The following is a 13,464-nucleotide window of genomic DNA, read 5'->3' as shown; positions in this document are numbered from 1 at the left end:
ATGAAACTTACCATTTATCGGTCTTTTCCAAGAGTGTATAAAAACTAAAAATACCACGAAAAAACATGGTGTTCCAAAAACCATGGCATCAGTTTCGCTATTTGACACAAATTCCCCATATGACACTTTCGCGCAAGAAAGTTATTCGATTCAACATTTGTGGGAAGTTTTGCATACACACGAGTTTTACAACTCGTTGCAGTTCAATATTTTTCCAATCAAACGCAAGGTGCTCAGCTTGTTTGATCTCTGTATCCAATAGAAATTAACGTTATATCAAAAGTATCATCATTAAACCAATAAGAAGTGACTTCTCAATATCGATTTTGTTAACCTGTGGCATAGTGGAAATATCGACTTATCACTCCGCTTCATCAACTAGTATTCCAATTATTTGTTAGACACGTACCAGAACTGAAATGTATTAGAAATTAAAAGAGGCAGCTTTGTATTGAAATTAGACTGGTTATCAAATGCTGGATGTAGGTGTTTTATTTTTTAAATGTAAATGTATATTGCATTGTTTAAGTATTTTCATTTAAAAAATTTCATCGATACTCGTTCAATATTTAAGTTAATTATCATTAACTATATATTCTTGGTATTCTCAAGATAAGTGTTCTATCTATTCTTGCAAGCCCATGATAAGTGTCAAAGTGGCCAGTTTGCAGTTAACTGAGAGAAAGTTAACGTTAATGTTTTTATTTGCAATTGGTTTTCGTTCAGTCGATCGGTTATTTTATTATTTTAGGTTCAGATTTATACATGTTGGAAGGAAGGCGAAAGGTTGCTTATTTGTCAGTGTTTTTTTGCAAAATTAAATTGCGCGAAAAACTTCAAACGAAGGGGGTTCTAACCGTCAAAACCCTCTCCGGCTCCGCCAATGATTTTCCGGTTCTAATCAGACTCAGGGCGTCTTCAAATCTCTGAAGCTACATGGGTTTATTGTAAAATGTACAATTGTATTTTAAATAGATTAATATTTCAAACGGTGAAAAAAATCGACTCATCAGTATTTCTTTTTTTATATTGCTGTAGATTATAGATACCTTGTCATATTGAAGTGGGGTCGGTCAATATCGTTCAAAAGGTCCTAATATATTTAGCGAACACAAAAATACTATGCTTATTAATCATCGATGAAAACAAGGTTTACCGTGAAAATATGACAAATCAACACTTTTCCGCTGTAGTATCGGGTAAGATCTTGAGCTACATGTATTATACAACTGATATGACGATTCCTGGCATTTTTATTGGCCTGTCATCGGAGTTAACATCTAACAACGAATGCTACCATATTTCAGAGTTCGTGCTAGACTATATACTCCACACGGCAAGACTGGTCTGATAACATTCTGGAATTTGATTGGACGAAGTTAACATTTCATGTCCCATGAAATGTAGATCCGAAGAAGGAACGTCCTCTTAAACCAGAAGAAGTACATTCATTCAATTTTGGTATATTGTTTTATTTGTCACATCTTTCATTGCAATCATATGATTAAAAAATCTGTCGGATTCTATCCCACATGGAATATTAGTTTATGGAAATATTTGACCTTATACTTCCTAAAGAAAATTAAAAATTCAAATGAATGCCTATGTTTATGAGTACCTGAAAATGATATTGAAATTAATGGCTGGAGTAGCAATTCTTTCGATTAAGCTACTTCGATACGCTGCAACTGCATATCCAGCTGAAATTGTTATAATACACAAGGTCTAAACTCGAATCATGACATATTATGTCAGAGTTTCCGAATCTCATGATTTTGTTTGAAATTAGTTAACGTACGTGATGAGTTTTTTTCTTTGTGCAGAAAATTTATTTTACCACTTCTTTATTTTGAGAGATGGAAGGTGTAAACCAGACTTCAATTCTTTACTCCGACAAAATGCAATTGGTAGAGTCACATAATTGTGTTGTGATCATTGTCATGTCAATCATTTAATGAGAAAAAAAAGACAGATTGAATTGACCGCATCCTCGTTTGTTTGTTTGTTTGTTTTTTATAATGAATACATACATACATATAATTTTTGGTCTATATAAATATATATATATATATAGACCAAAAATTTGCATCGCAGATTTGACAGTTCTAACATCGTTGGGAATTGTTCAGACCTTTCTATACGTTTATATATCTTCCCTGTATCAATTTGATCCGATAGTGCAGTGTAGCGAATAGAGTCGTCACATTCTGAGACGTTGTATATATATATATATAGAAAGGTCTGAAAAATTCCCAACGATGTTAGAACTGTCAAATTTGCGATGCGAATTTTTGGTCGTTCCCTCCGCAAGACTCGAACTCGTGCCGCTGTGACATCTATGGTAACACCACCTGCACTAAATCCAGCGCCCTAGACCACTCGGCCAGCCAGGCTATATAAAAATATAGCTTTCGCTGGCTGGGTCATTCCTGCTCGTAGGATTAATATACATTTAACAAATAAGACTAGTGCTAATTTGGCGTTCATGCATTTCAGTAGTATGAATGAACATCAAATCATCAAATTCATATCTATAACAAATATATTAAACCTTATGTTAATTTTAGGAAAGTTAAATTATCTTCCGTAAAAATCACTTTCACACGTACACGGTAGCACTCACCATGTGCGCAGTCTTGTTTGAAAACAAACAATAACAATCGTCAATTTATGAAACGTAGTATCTGTCCATGTGCGAACACTGTGACCTCATAATGCAAACAACTATTGCTATATGTACAATCGTTCTGACTAGTTGATTCGCTTTTTCCTTCATTATGAATAATACAAAGCACTAAGTTTCACTTGCGACCATTTCAATTGACATAGCGTAAATTAATAAAGTGTACAGCCAAATATAGACAGATATTGCGGGTCTAAGGTTACCGTAATAAGTCACGAAAATATATTAAAAAAAGTCAGTTTGATGTTAAAATAGGAATGCCATTGACTTTTGTAGTAAATTAAAATTAAAAGAAAGGTTAATGGGAACTAAAAATGTAATTTAAGCTTACGAGTGTCAGCCTAGTGTTTTATGTCATACATCATAAGTAAAAAAAAAAGAACAAAAATCATTTCTTCTTGAAACACATAACAATCTTTTATTTCAATTCAAAATATCATATTTCATGAAACAGTTACCAAGGGAATCAAAAGAATGCAATCCAGGAAGAAAGCTGAACAGGGCAAAACAGACATGCACACACAAAGAACATAAAACAACCAAAACAACCCATGCGAAGAAACAAAAGTAAATGAGCGATTCGGACCCCACTAAAAACGACGAGTATGAACAAGGTGCACCGGTATGGTAAACGTCCTCTGCTTTTGTAGAAAGACCCACCGAGTTGCTCATAACAAATCAAGTCCGGGGTAGACGATAGAGGAAAGAAAAACTATGACACCATGATCAAATCGACTCACATAGTGCTGATGGATACTACGTTACGGTCCACGAGTTGTAGCAACGTAACCCTGTTTCAGAAGTTTAACTGTAAGAAGTCTAGCGCTGTACAAAAAACTTAAGGCTGTTAAATACGACAAGCTACGGCATAATGTTTGAGTAGTGATATGAAAATTCCATATACATAGGTGTTGAAGAGATGTTGCCACAGAATGAAAAGTCATCGCGTTTGTCTTATGATTTTGTCGATATTTTCCTTTTCCATCGATCACGATTGACTTTACAGTGTCATTGGTATCTTTATTTCAAGTTCTTTGGGTAGTTGCATTGTATAATATCCCTGAAACTATAGGACTGCATGTTTTACTGCTATGTGAATCATTTGGAATATAACAAAACTTGCTATTATATACATGTATATGCTAAGTTTCCATGGTGCATGCTCCTCCCTCGTCGCTTGTGATTTGAAAAAAGACTCTTCCGTGCCATTTAGTTTAATAATGTACGTAATACAGTACGTAAAACGAGTAATTCGAAGTTGAGACGCTCAATATGTAACAATATCTGTATTTGATATGATTTTGTTTTAAGTGTTAGAGGCCACTTTCAGAGTTCTGGGTGTTATGGTTATCCTAAAGTCTCATTTCATAGCTATATATATATGTTTCGTCTTACATCATATAGATGTTGACAAATTACTACATTACATAACGTTGCTTTCAAAGGGACTTAATTTTCTTGATGTAGATGCGATTTGTGTATATAACGTAATTAATATTTGTATTTTTTAATAGCAGTTTTTATTTTAAAAAAATTCAGACAGAGGTGACTCAAAAGTACAGATCTGAATATGGAAAGGACAACCGTTAGGTAAAACATATAGCATATATAGATAAAAAAAGTATTGTTTGTTTGTTCAGTAAGTTTTTCTTCAACATGAATCACATTAATGTGGACAGTGTCTGAATTTTATATGGACAGGTACTTAACTGATCGATGAAAAAGAACTGCACTGAAATAATTCACCTTACAACAACGAAGTGAAGTAGTGTATTAAGGGGGAAGGGGGGTTACGCAGGTAAGAATCACTTTTTTAAGTGTTTTGTTCAAAATTCGGGCAAAGATGAGCAAATGATAGCCGATCCCACATTTTTATAAACATTTCTAGATCCGCTCCTAAAAGAACAGTTCAGTTGGTTGCGTTACACCAGTTTAGGGTAATTTTAGGGTTTATACAAGGGTATGAAGGAATTGTCTAATAATTCCGTAAATTGCATGATTTATATCGCTATTTGCTTGCTATGCCTCCTTGGAATTTGAAATGCCAAGTTTGCATGATCGGTTTCCGTTAGTTTGAGGGAGTCACTGCTAGTTTTGAAATTGGTAAAAAAAATGTTTGAATACAGTAATTATACTATTTTGAAAGAAAACCAAACGAAAATATGAGATGCTTGATTTAATTTTTATAAAGTGATTTGCTTTAGATTAATGCCTAAAGCTTGCGTGGCTTACTTGCTAGTGAGCTCGATACCATAAACAATATAACTATTTTTTGGTAACAAAGTTTATGAAAATAGTGCAATTAACTAATTGGGAGTGTTAAAAACTCGCTTGGATAGCTTGTTGAATTACTTGCCCATGTGGTATCTTTCGAATCTGTTCAAAGTTTAGATTTTTCTACCCAATGTATACAATAAACTTAAACTTCATCTCATGAAACAAAAATTCGCATATCTAATCAAATGGTCCTTTGATAAAGCGGAAAGTGAATATATATTCGAATTCTTTTAAATAATTTTTTTTTGGTTATGAAAAACATAAACAAAAAATTACGTTTATTGTACGTCTTTTGACATGCTAACAGCACTTGAATTCCTGTTAGACAGCATTTTCGTTCGCTTTGGCGATACCATTTAGCGTCAAGTTATTGGAATTCCAAAAGGGACTAATTGTGCACCACTTATTGTGGATCTCTTTCTGTATTGTTACGAATCACAATTCATGGCTGTAATAAATATTGACCCTTCCAACGATATCGATATGTTGGCTCTTACACTCCTTGAGACGTATAGGTTTCCCGTACACACGATACCCAAACGAACGATAGAAGAATGCTTCCATCGTGCGTTTAAACGAACGCTCACAGTGTGCGTTTGAACGCACGAAATATGAAAAATAATAATATTAACAAATAATGATGAAAAAGAAAATAGAAAATTGAATTAATGAAAACATGTTAATTAATAATAGCAAATAATGTAAAAATAAAGCTGAATCAAGGAAATAATCACAGTACAAAAATAAACGAACGCTCCCAGCGTGCGTTTAAACGAATGCTTGTATCGTGCGTTTAAACGAACGCTCCTAGCGTGCGTTTTTTACGAACGCTTCTATCGTGCGTTTAAACGAACGCAAAACGACGTGTAAACGCACGATAAACGATGCACGAACGCTAAAATGGGAAACCTAAACGTCTCAAGGAGTGTAACAACGACGATTTCAATATCTATACTTAAGATATATATCATGCAGCACTTCTTTTAATTAGTAAAGACTCTTCATTTCTTGACTTTAGTATTTATATCAATAATGGTAAACTTAATACTAGATAAATCACGACAAAAGGATGATTTTTCATTCCCTATTTTAAATGTCAGGTTTTTTATGGTTCCGTTCCTTTGTTACCTTCATAATATGGTGTTTTCATGTCGCAATTGGTTCGATTGGCTCGTATTTGTAACAATGTTTCGGATTTAACGAAAGAAATTTATACAAGTGTAGCCGAAAAATTACTACATCAAGGTTTTTGGTACAGTGTATCACAATCTTGAGAATCATTCACATTTATTTTCAACCGATACAATGAAGTAATTTTTAAAAACAGATTACTTGTAAACGATTATTACGTGCGGGCATCTCCCATGCTTTATGGTAATATTCTTTTAAAAAAGTACGATAAGGTCAATCCTCGCCAAATAAGTTAGCTATCAAATTGGCTAATTCGTAAGCGATGTAGTTTGGTCACTTAACTTACAAATGTAAAATATTACAAAATTCACCTAGATTTTACTGACTTGATTTATATGTCGAATTACGAATGAAACGAACACGATGTCCCTTTATTTTTGTTTATTCCGTTTAATATATATACTAGGAGATAAAAATCATAGTAAAGAAAACAAATTATCAACATCGCAAAACACTGCGGTTATCCCTATTATTCGAAGCCTGTTAAAAATATGTAGACTGTGAAGAAATAATGAATTGAGACTAGCAGAATAGCACCTGTCAATACAGATTTTCTCAAGTTGTATTGCATCGTATCGTATTTTGGATAAAACATATATATTAGATAAAATAAGTATAGGTTACTGGCATTGTCTAATTCGTTCGGCATCAGCCCGAGGGCGAAATGTGAAAATAGTATTTTACCATGTTCATGTACTTTTATATACGGTTAATCTATTTATCACATACTTATAACTTTTAATAGATTTTCATTAATATTGCATTTGATAATTTAATAAACCAACAAATGTAAATATCAACAAAATAAGAAAGAATTTGGGTGATTTACATACCCATTAGATTTTTAAATTTAAATGCAGGTTTATGATATGAGAAAAAAATTTTTTTATACTGAACCATGAAAAAAATCTGTCTACACCAGACACTTTTTAAATTCCTCCCGGTCAAATGTATTTTGATCCTGAATAAATCGAACACCGCCTTTCTTAACCTGTACAGCTCAAGGGTTCGGTTTAGGCAGGTTTCACAAATTTTGTCACTTTGAGTCTCTTATCAGAGCTAAGAGTAACAATTATTACATAACCAGTAGAAGCATTTGAAATGTTCAATAATTACAATTAGTGCTGTATGAAAATAATATCCAGTGCCTATAGTGGTGTTTTTTCCCTCACAAAACGAATTCGGGTGGACCAAAGAAAGATAACTTATGGATCAATGTTTTACAGCATGCCATTGGGCCGCCCTCTATCGTCAACCACGTGTTCTTCCTTTTCCGCTAAGGTAATGGCCGTAACATATTATTTTTGATACACGTGCAACTTATTGCAGAGTTGTGAAGCGAAGAAGCTTAATCAAAACTCAGTTTGTGTTAAGAAACACTGATGAATTATATCTTTTTATGTTTAAACTTTTATCAAAGACTTAAACACGTCAAAAGACCCATAATAGCAAGTTGTTGTCAAGAAAAGGGGGGGGGGGGGAATGGTGGGAAAATATATTAAATAAATATTTGGATGGTTTTCTTATGAAGTGGGTAAATTATTGTATGTCTTAATTTGGAGTAGCCTACAACACTGAGCTAAACCTGAGAATTTGAAGTATTTACTTGTATTTTTTGAAATTTGCAAATGATATTAAGGATTTATCCATTGTAGGATTGAACAGCTAATTTCGGTCGTTCATGCATGTATGAACGGATCTCTCCACTCCCGGCATAACATGATCCGAAAATAGCTGTTCAATCCTTATAATTCTATTCGACTGTCAAAGTTACCTTCTGAGGGCAGTAGTCGGTTATATTGATACATTGTGTTTTTACGCTTCAACATACACACATTCCTTTGCACACGTATGGGAGTGCAGACGAACTTTTACACATTATCGGCTGCACAACAACAGTGAAGGTGGCATGAATGAAGTGATAGTTGGCATTGAAAAATACAAGATATAAACAATTCAACAAGATTATAATTATTAAGGAAATACAGGGAAGAAGGAAAATTATAACAAAGTGTTTTCAAGGGTTCAGTCAGACTTGGTTATAAGTTTCTTTCCCCTGAGCTGAAAATTACTCTCTGTAAACAGACTTGACTGGTAAAATCAATGTGCTTATAATAAACTATTCTTACGGCTATATTATGACGTTCAGTTCGTTGCCACACTCTTTAGAACTACATGGCCGCCATATTGGTTTCAAGTTGACTGGCGTTTATGCATGTATGAACGATCTGGCGAAGTTCATGCATGTATGAACTTTCTGGCAACAACGTTCTTGACCAGTCAAAAATGGCTATAAGCATGAAGAATCTCATGATAAGAATTATGATGGCATGAACTTGCTATTTGATTTCATGTCAATTAGGTGAATGCATTATGAATTCATACAGTTAAATTAAACATAAATATTGAAAATAAATTATCTTTTCCTTTTGTATATGTCTTTTACATCAATGAAAACTTTAAAATTCATGGGCACTTGCATTTTACAGGTGAAGATAAATTTTAACAAAGAAAATAACTGAAACAACCTGCAACCCATATCTTTGTCTCTGAATAAATTTTCAAAACTTTATAGTTTATTCATCTCTTAAATATGAATTCAGATACCTACATTGGAAGTGGGTGTGTGATGACAGTAGCTATGAATAAATTTGTCTGTAAATCACAAGTTTCAGTTAACCTGTATGGTACTAAATTTTATACAATATAATTATTAGAGGGGATGTATCAATTTGTGGAAGGATCAACCTGCTGCCTTGCTCTTTGAGTTCATTTCATTCCTTCCACTGAATGAATAAAAGTGCCATGTTGCAACAAACAAGAGAATATGAAATGCCTGAAACCTGTGGCACATGTACAACTTAAAACATTTATTGTAGGGTCTCCAGAAAATTTTGTCAATGTGTAACTTATTGCCCATGTGTGATAACACAATAATCATTCTATCAATTTTTTTGTCATTTTGCAGCTAAGTCATCATGCAGATTTTCGTGAAGACTTTGACTGGCAAGACCATCACCCTTGAGGTCGAGCCCTCTGACACCATCGAAAATGTCAAGGCCAAAATTCAGGATAAGGAAGGTAATATGAATGATCAATTTTGTATGTTTTTAATGGCATGATCATTTTCCATTAATCTTACTGCCTTGTATTCTCTATCTAGGGGCCACTTTAGTGACACTAACAGATATCTTATTTCTAATGGCAAAAAAAATTGCTTCAAATAAACTGTGATGTTTACAATAAACAATAGTGCCTATTTTGAACGTCTTGAAATGTCACATTTCACCCTATCAGACTCACTGTTATATTTTCTGTTGGACTCCACTGCTGTTATCACCGTCTTTGTAAAAGTCTAGGATTTCATTTGGTTGATGGCATGTTTTTAAAATCCATATGTCGAGTGTTGCTATCCCATATACCTGGACGTTACTAGCTATTACCCTTGGGGAAAGTCATGCAAGTACTTATTCTGTGATTTTTACTCTTATTTGCTTTCAATAAGAAATGAATTCTGTAGAAGCATATATGTCTGTCATTAAACTCATTTATTCCTGATTTTATTCCATGAAACCCTGTAATATCCTCATCTGTGCTTTGATGAAAATGTCATTTCTTCTTGAATGAAATTTCTGACCAAATGAAGCAAATTACCAATGTTGACGTCACATACTTGTGATGTTGCAGGGTGCGACATTCTTCCCCAAATTAAAGTTGGCTGATTTTTCTTATTTTTAGAGATATGGTAGGTGATGAATATCCAAATCTTCTATTTTTCATATTTATTTTTTCAAAGAGTAAGAAAAACTTCACTTAAACATTTCACACTTTTTCCATTTGTCCCTAAATGCTGCTATTTGGGCAAAGATTAGGTGTGTAATGGTTATCCATGTTAATATCTGTAGATATGGATATTTTAACACTCTTCAGTATCCTGTACACCCTTGGGCTTTGCCTCAGGGCATACAAGGGTACTTCAGGGAGTTAAAATCTCCACTTCTATTGATATTAATGCAGATAAGTTTCGTAATTCGTGTGTACAGAAATTATCTTTGAAATAATGCAGGCCATTCGAAATTAATTTCTCATAACCTTTTATCCTGACAGTGATTCCTGTGAATAGATATTGGACTGTATTGGAAAAATCTTACCATAGAACATATGTCCCCAAACAAACCAATCAATTGAAGGTGTAGTCCAGTGAATCACGCCTCTTATGAGTCAGAACTTACGACTTCACTGCTTCAAGTTTTCAAATGTAAAAAATTATTGTTTGTAAAGAATGATACTTAAATACACCTCTTTTTATGTCAATAGGTATTCCCCCAGATCAACAGAGATTGATCTTTGCTGGTAAACAGTTGGAAGATGGCAGAACTTTGTCAGACTATAACATTCAGAAAGGTGGGTATATAGCATGATTGAGTAGTATTAACTCACCGCCTCTTGTCTTTTTTCTGACCATTATAATCGATAATAAAAGTCTTTCAATTGATGAAAAGATCTTAACCATAACGCCTACAAAAGTCTCCACTGGGTCCAAGTTTTACTTGTATGATGACTCCTTTTTGAGATATTTCTGTTGAAAAGCAAAAAATGACATTTATAGGTTTTTTTAGCAAGTTAAAGATCACTCTCTTTCAAACTTCCAATTTCAAGGGAATGCAATTCATATGACTACATTAATAAATGGACTTCATAAAGCATAACAGTTAAGACTATTTGTATATTTACATGTTGCAGTTAATGTTTTAAAAAATTATGGCTGTTACTGTGAAACTGCTTTCAAAGTCTGATCATTACTCCTTAGAATATGCTTTTAAGAGGTAGATGTGATAAAAAAAGGGTCACTTAACATGCATTGTGCTTGGTGATTGTGTAACTGCCATAACTCCTTGTATATAAGTTCTCATTGGACAAGGTTAAAAATCAATGATGAATGTATTCTGTGAATTTTCTCCTTGAGAAATAGAAATTATTTGCAAATTTCTTTCATATTAAAGTGTATTCTTGCCTTAAATCAAAATCATAAAGGCACATGCTTTAATTTTTGGAAATTCTCATTATTTAGTGCTTGTTTAATTAGAATTAATTTGTTCAAGCAAGTGTTATTAATGTACTTATATTGAAAGCAGAGGTATTAAGATAAAATATTCAAATGTGACTGAAATGATTAATGCTCTTTCCAAGGGACCAGCAGTATAAAAATAGAAAGCAGAGAACAGATACCCTCTGTCAGGCCAGCTGGGAAGTAATTGCAGTGAAATTACTCTTAAAATTTTATTTTACAGAGTCTACATTACATTTGGTCCTGCGTCTCAGAGGAGGCATTATTGAGCCATCTCTCAGAATCTTGGCTTCAAAATACAACTGTGACAAAATGATTTGCCGCAAGTAAGTACTATTTCAGTGTGGGTCTTCATTTTACGAAACAAATTCTGGGATGTGTAATTTTGTTAATTTTTATGCCCCTACAATGTTCAGTTTGGGGCATATTGTTTTACCCCTGTCCTTCCCTAGTTCTGTCTGTCCATCCATCTGTCCACCCCATTTAGGGTACAAAGTTGATACTTTGCAGAATGATTATACATTTTTGTATATGGATTGAAAATATGCATGTTATCAGGTTTTCATTTCTATCAATAACTGACATTTTTATGGATAGTTTGATTTAGTCATTTTGTCACCATTTGAGTGAATAGGGTACATGCATTTTCCAGATAACTCCTCCTGCAGTATGTAGGTTAGGAAGTTGATACTTTGCAGAATGATTATATACAGACTGAAGATGTGCATGATATCAGGGTTGGATTTCTATCAATATTTGACATCTTCATGGATAGTTTCACATAGTCATTTTGTCACCATTTTGAGGGAGTAAGGTACATGTCTAATCCGGTTATCTCCTTCTACAGTATTTAAGATAGGTAGTAAATGATTTTGAATAATCATGTAGGTTATAAACAATAAGTGGAAGATCCTGCATACAAGAGTGGATCAACATTAGATTTAGTGTTTATTCCTGTAGACCAATACTATTAAATCAGGACATTTTTAACTTCTTTCTCTGTTCATAAAGTTATTGCCATTCTAAAGTATTAAAGCTTGTAAATATAGATTGACTTTTATATGTCAGAAAATACATGCAGGGGCATCAAATGCGTCTCACAGACACAACAATCTTCTCATAAATGAATTTTGACAACCAAACATGATGTGGTGTTGTGTTAAAATAGAGTGCTGGGGCATCCCTTTGTCAGGTTTTTGGTATTTTTTTTTCTAGAGATGAAAATTTTCAGATCTAAGCAACTAAAGTTTTGATTAATTACTTCCCACAATGTATGCTGAATTTATTTCAACTATTTTGTGTTGTATGAAAAATAAAGAAAATTGTTCTATTTAATCAGATGCTATGCCAGACTTCATCAAAGGGCTACCAACTGCCGCAAGAGGAAATGTGGACACACAAACAACATCCGCCCAAAGAAGAAGCTCAAATAGATGAACACTATTGTTTGCTTCAGTTGAATAAAGAATTAGAAGCGGTTTTTGTAGTGTAGATCACAGTTTCTTTCCTAGTCCTATAATTACAATGGCCAGTTTGTCTGTGATCAGTATGTCCATTCATATGAAGTGATATTTCTTTTGATTAATTGGAGTTGTCTTTCTTGGAATGTACTGAGAAGCTGAAAGTTCGTTCTTTTTTGAGTCCTGATGAAGTTTTAATTAGACTCTTGTTCCTTTGTGATGATTTGTAATTTAGCATGTGTCCATAGATCTTGAATACAAACACATCATGGTTGAGCATCATCTAACATCCCATTACACTATAGATGCCCTATTTGTAAATTGTGTCTTTCATGTAGTTCATAAGTAAGTTCATATCTTATGAACTACATATCTAATTTTAATCGTCATGGTATTTTTTTCAATTGAAAAAATAATCCTGGTAAGGACCATTAAACTTGCTTGGGAGTTTGATTTCTGACCAAGTTACGTTAAAGTGTATGTCTCACTTGTGCTTAATTAAAATAGGATTACTCATAGGCAAGCACCAAACAAGAGATTTCAAAGTTTTTAATACACCTACTTAACATGTGGCTTTATTATTTTGGAAAGGTCATGAATTGCCTGGTCATAATTTTGGGAGGTTGTTACAATTTTTTATAGATTGCCAAGAAAAAATGAAAAAAAGGTTTTTTAAAATGGAACAATTGTTTACTACAGGTCTATTGTAAAATGCTACATTTATTTCACTATCTTCTCAGGGAAAATGACTCCATCATTTCCCACAACTCTCTTTGTAATATTAC

The 13,464-nt window shown here is 33.4% G+C and overlaps 2 protein-coding genes across 2 annotated transcripts in view; one reads left to right on the top strand and one right to left on the bottom strand.

Moving 5' to 3' along the window:
* LOC148617017 (protein turtle homolog A-like) overlaps nucleotides 1-328 on the bottom strand; it is a 133,831-nt gene extending 133,503 nt beyond the window's left edge. The window contains exon 1 of the mRNA XM_088584273.1: nucleotides 12-328. Coding sequence (XP_088440399.1) covers nucleotides 12-84 — 73 coding nt within the window. The 5' untranslated portion in view covers nucleotides 85-328. The remainder of the gene's footprint in view (nucleotides 1-11) is intronic.
* An 8,746-nt stretch (nucleotides 329-9,074) lies between these two features.
* On the top strand, nucleotides 9,075-12,698 carry LOC148617016 (ubiquitin-ribosomal protein eL40 fusion protein). Its single transcript, XM_088584271.1, has 4 exons — nucleotides 9,075-9,232; nucleotides 10,469-10,555; nucleotides 11,443-11,545; nucleotides 12,559-12,698. Exons 1-4 carry the CDS (start codon nucleotides 9,130-9,132, stop codon nucleotides 12,650-12,652), a joined length of 387 nt encoding a protein of 128 aa, XP_088440397.1. The 5' UTR covers nucleotides 9,075-9,129; the 3' UTR covers nucleotides 12,653-12,698.
* The last annotated feature ends 766 nt before the right edge of the window (nucleotides 12,699-13,464 follow it).

This window comes from Perna viridis, chromosome 5, assembly GCF_037379345.1.
Source record: "Perna viridis isolate PV_CMFRI_1.1 ecotype Kerala chromosome 5, ASM3737934v1, whole genome shotgun sequence".
Lineage (NCBI taxonomy): Eukaryota > Metazoa > Mollusca > Bivalvia > Mytilida > Mytilidae > Perna > Perna viridis.
This window is presented reverse-complemented; position numbering and strand designations above follow the sequence as displayed.

Excerpts from the sequence above, each read along its gene's own strand:
- LOC148617016 (XM_088584271.1), top strand. The coding sequence starts at position 9,130 with ATGCAGATTTTCGTGAAGACTTTGACTGGCAAGACCATCACCCTTGAG. Across the intron at positions 9,233-10,468 it reads CAAAATTCAGGATAAGGAAG|GTATTCCCCCAGATCAACAG; the intron begins GTAATATGAATG and ends TTATGTCAATAG. Across the intron at positions 10,556-11,442 it reads AGACTATAACATTCAGAAAG|AGTCTACATTACATTTGGTC; the intron begins GTGGGTATATAG and ends TTTATTTTACAG.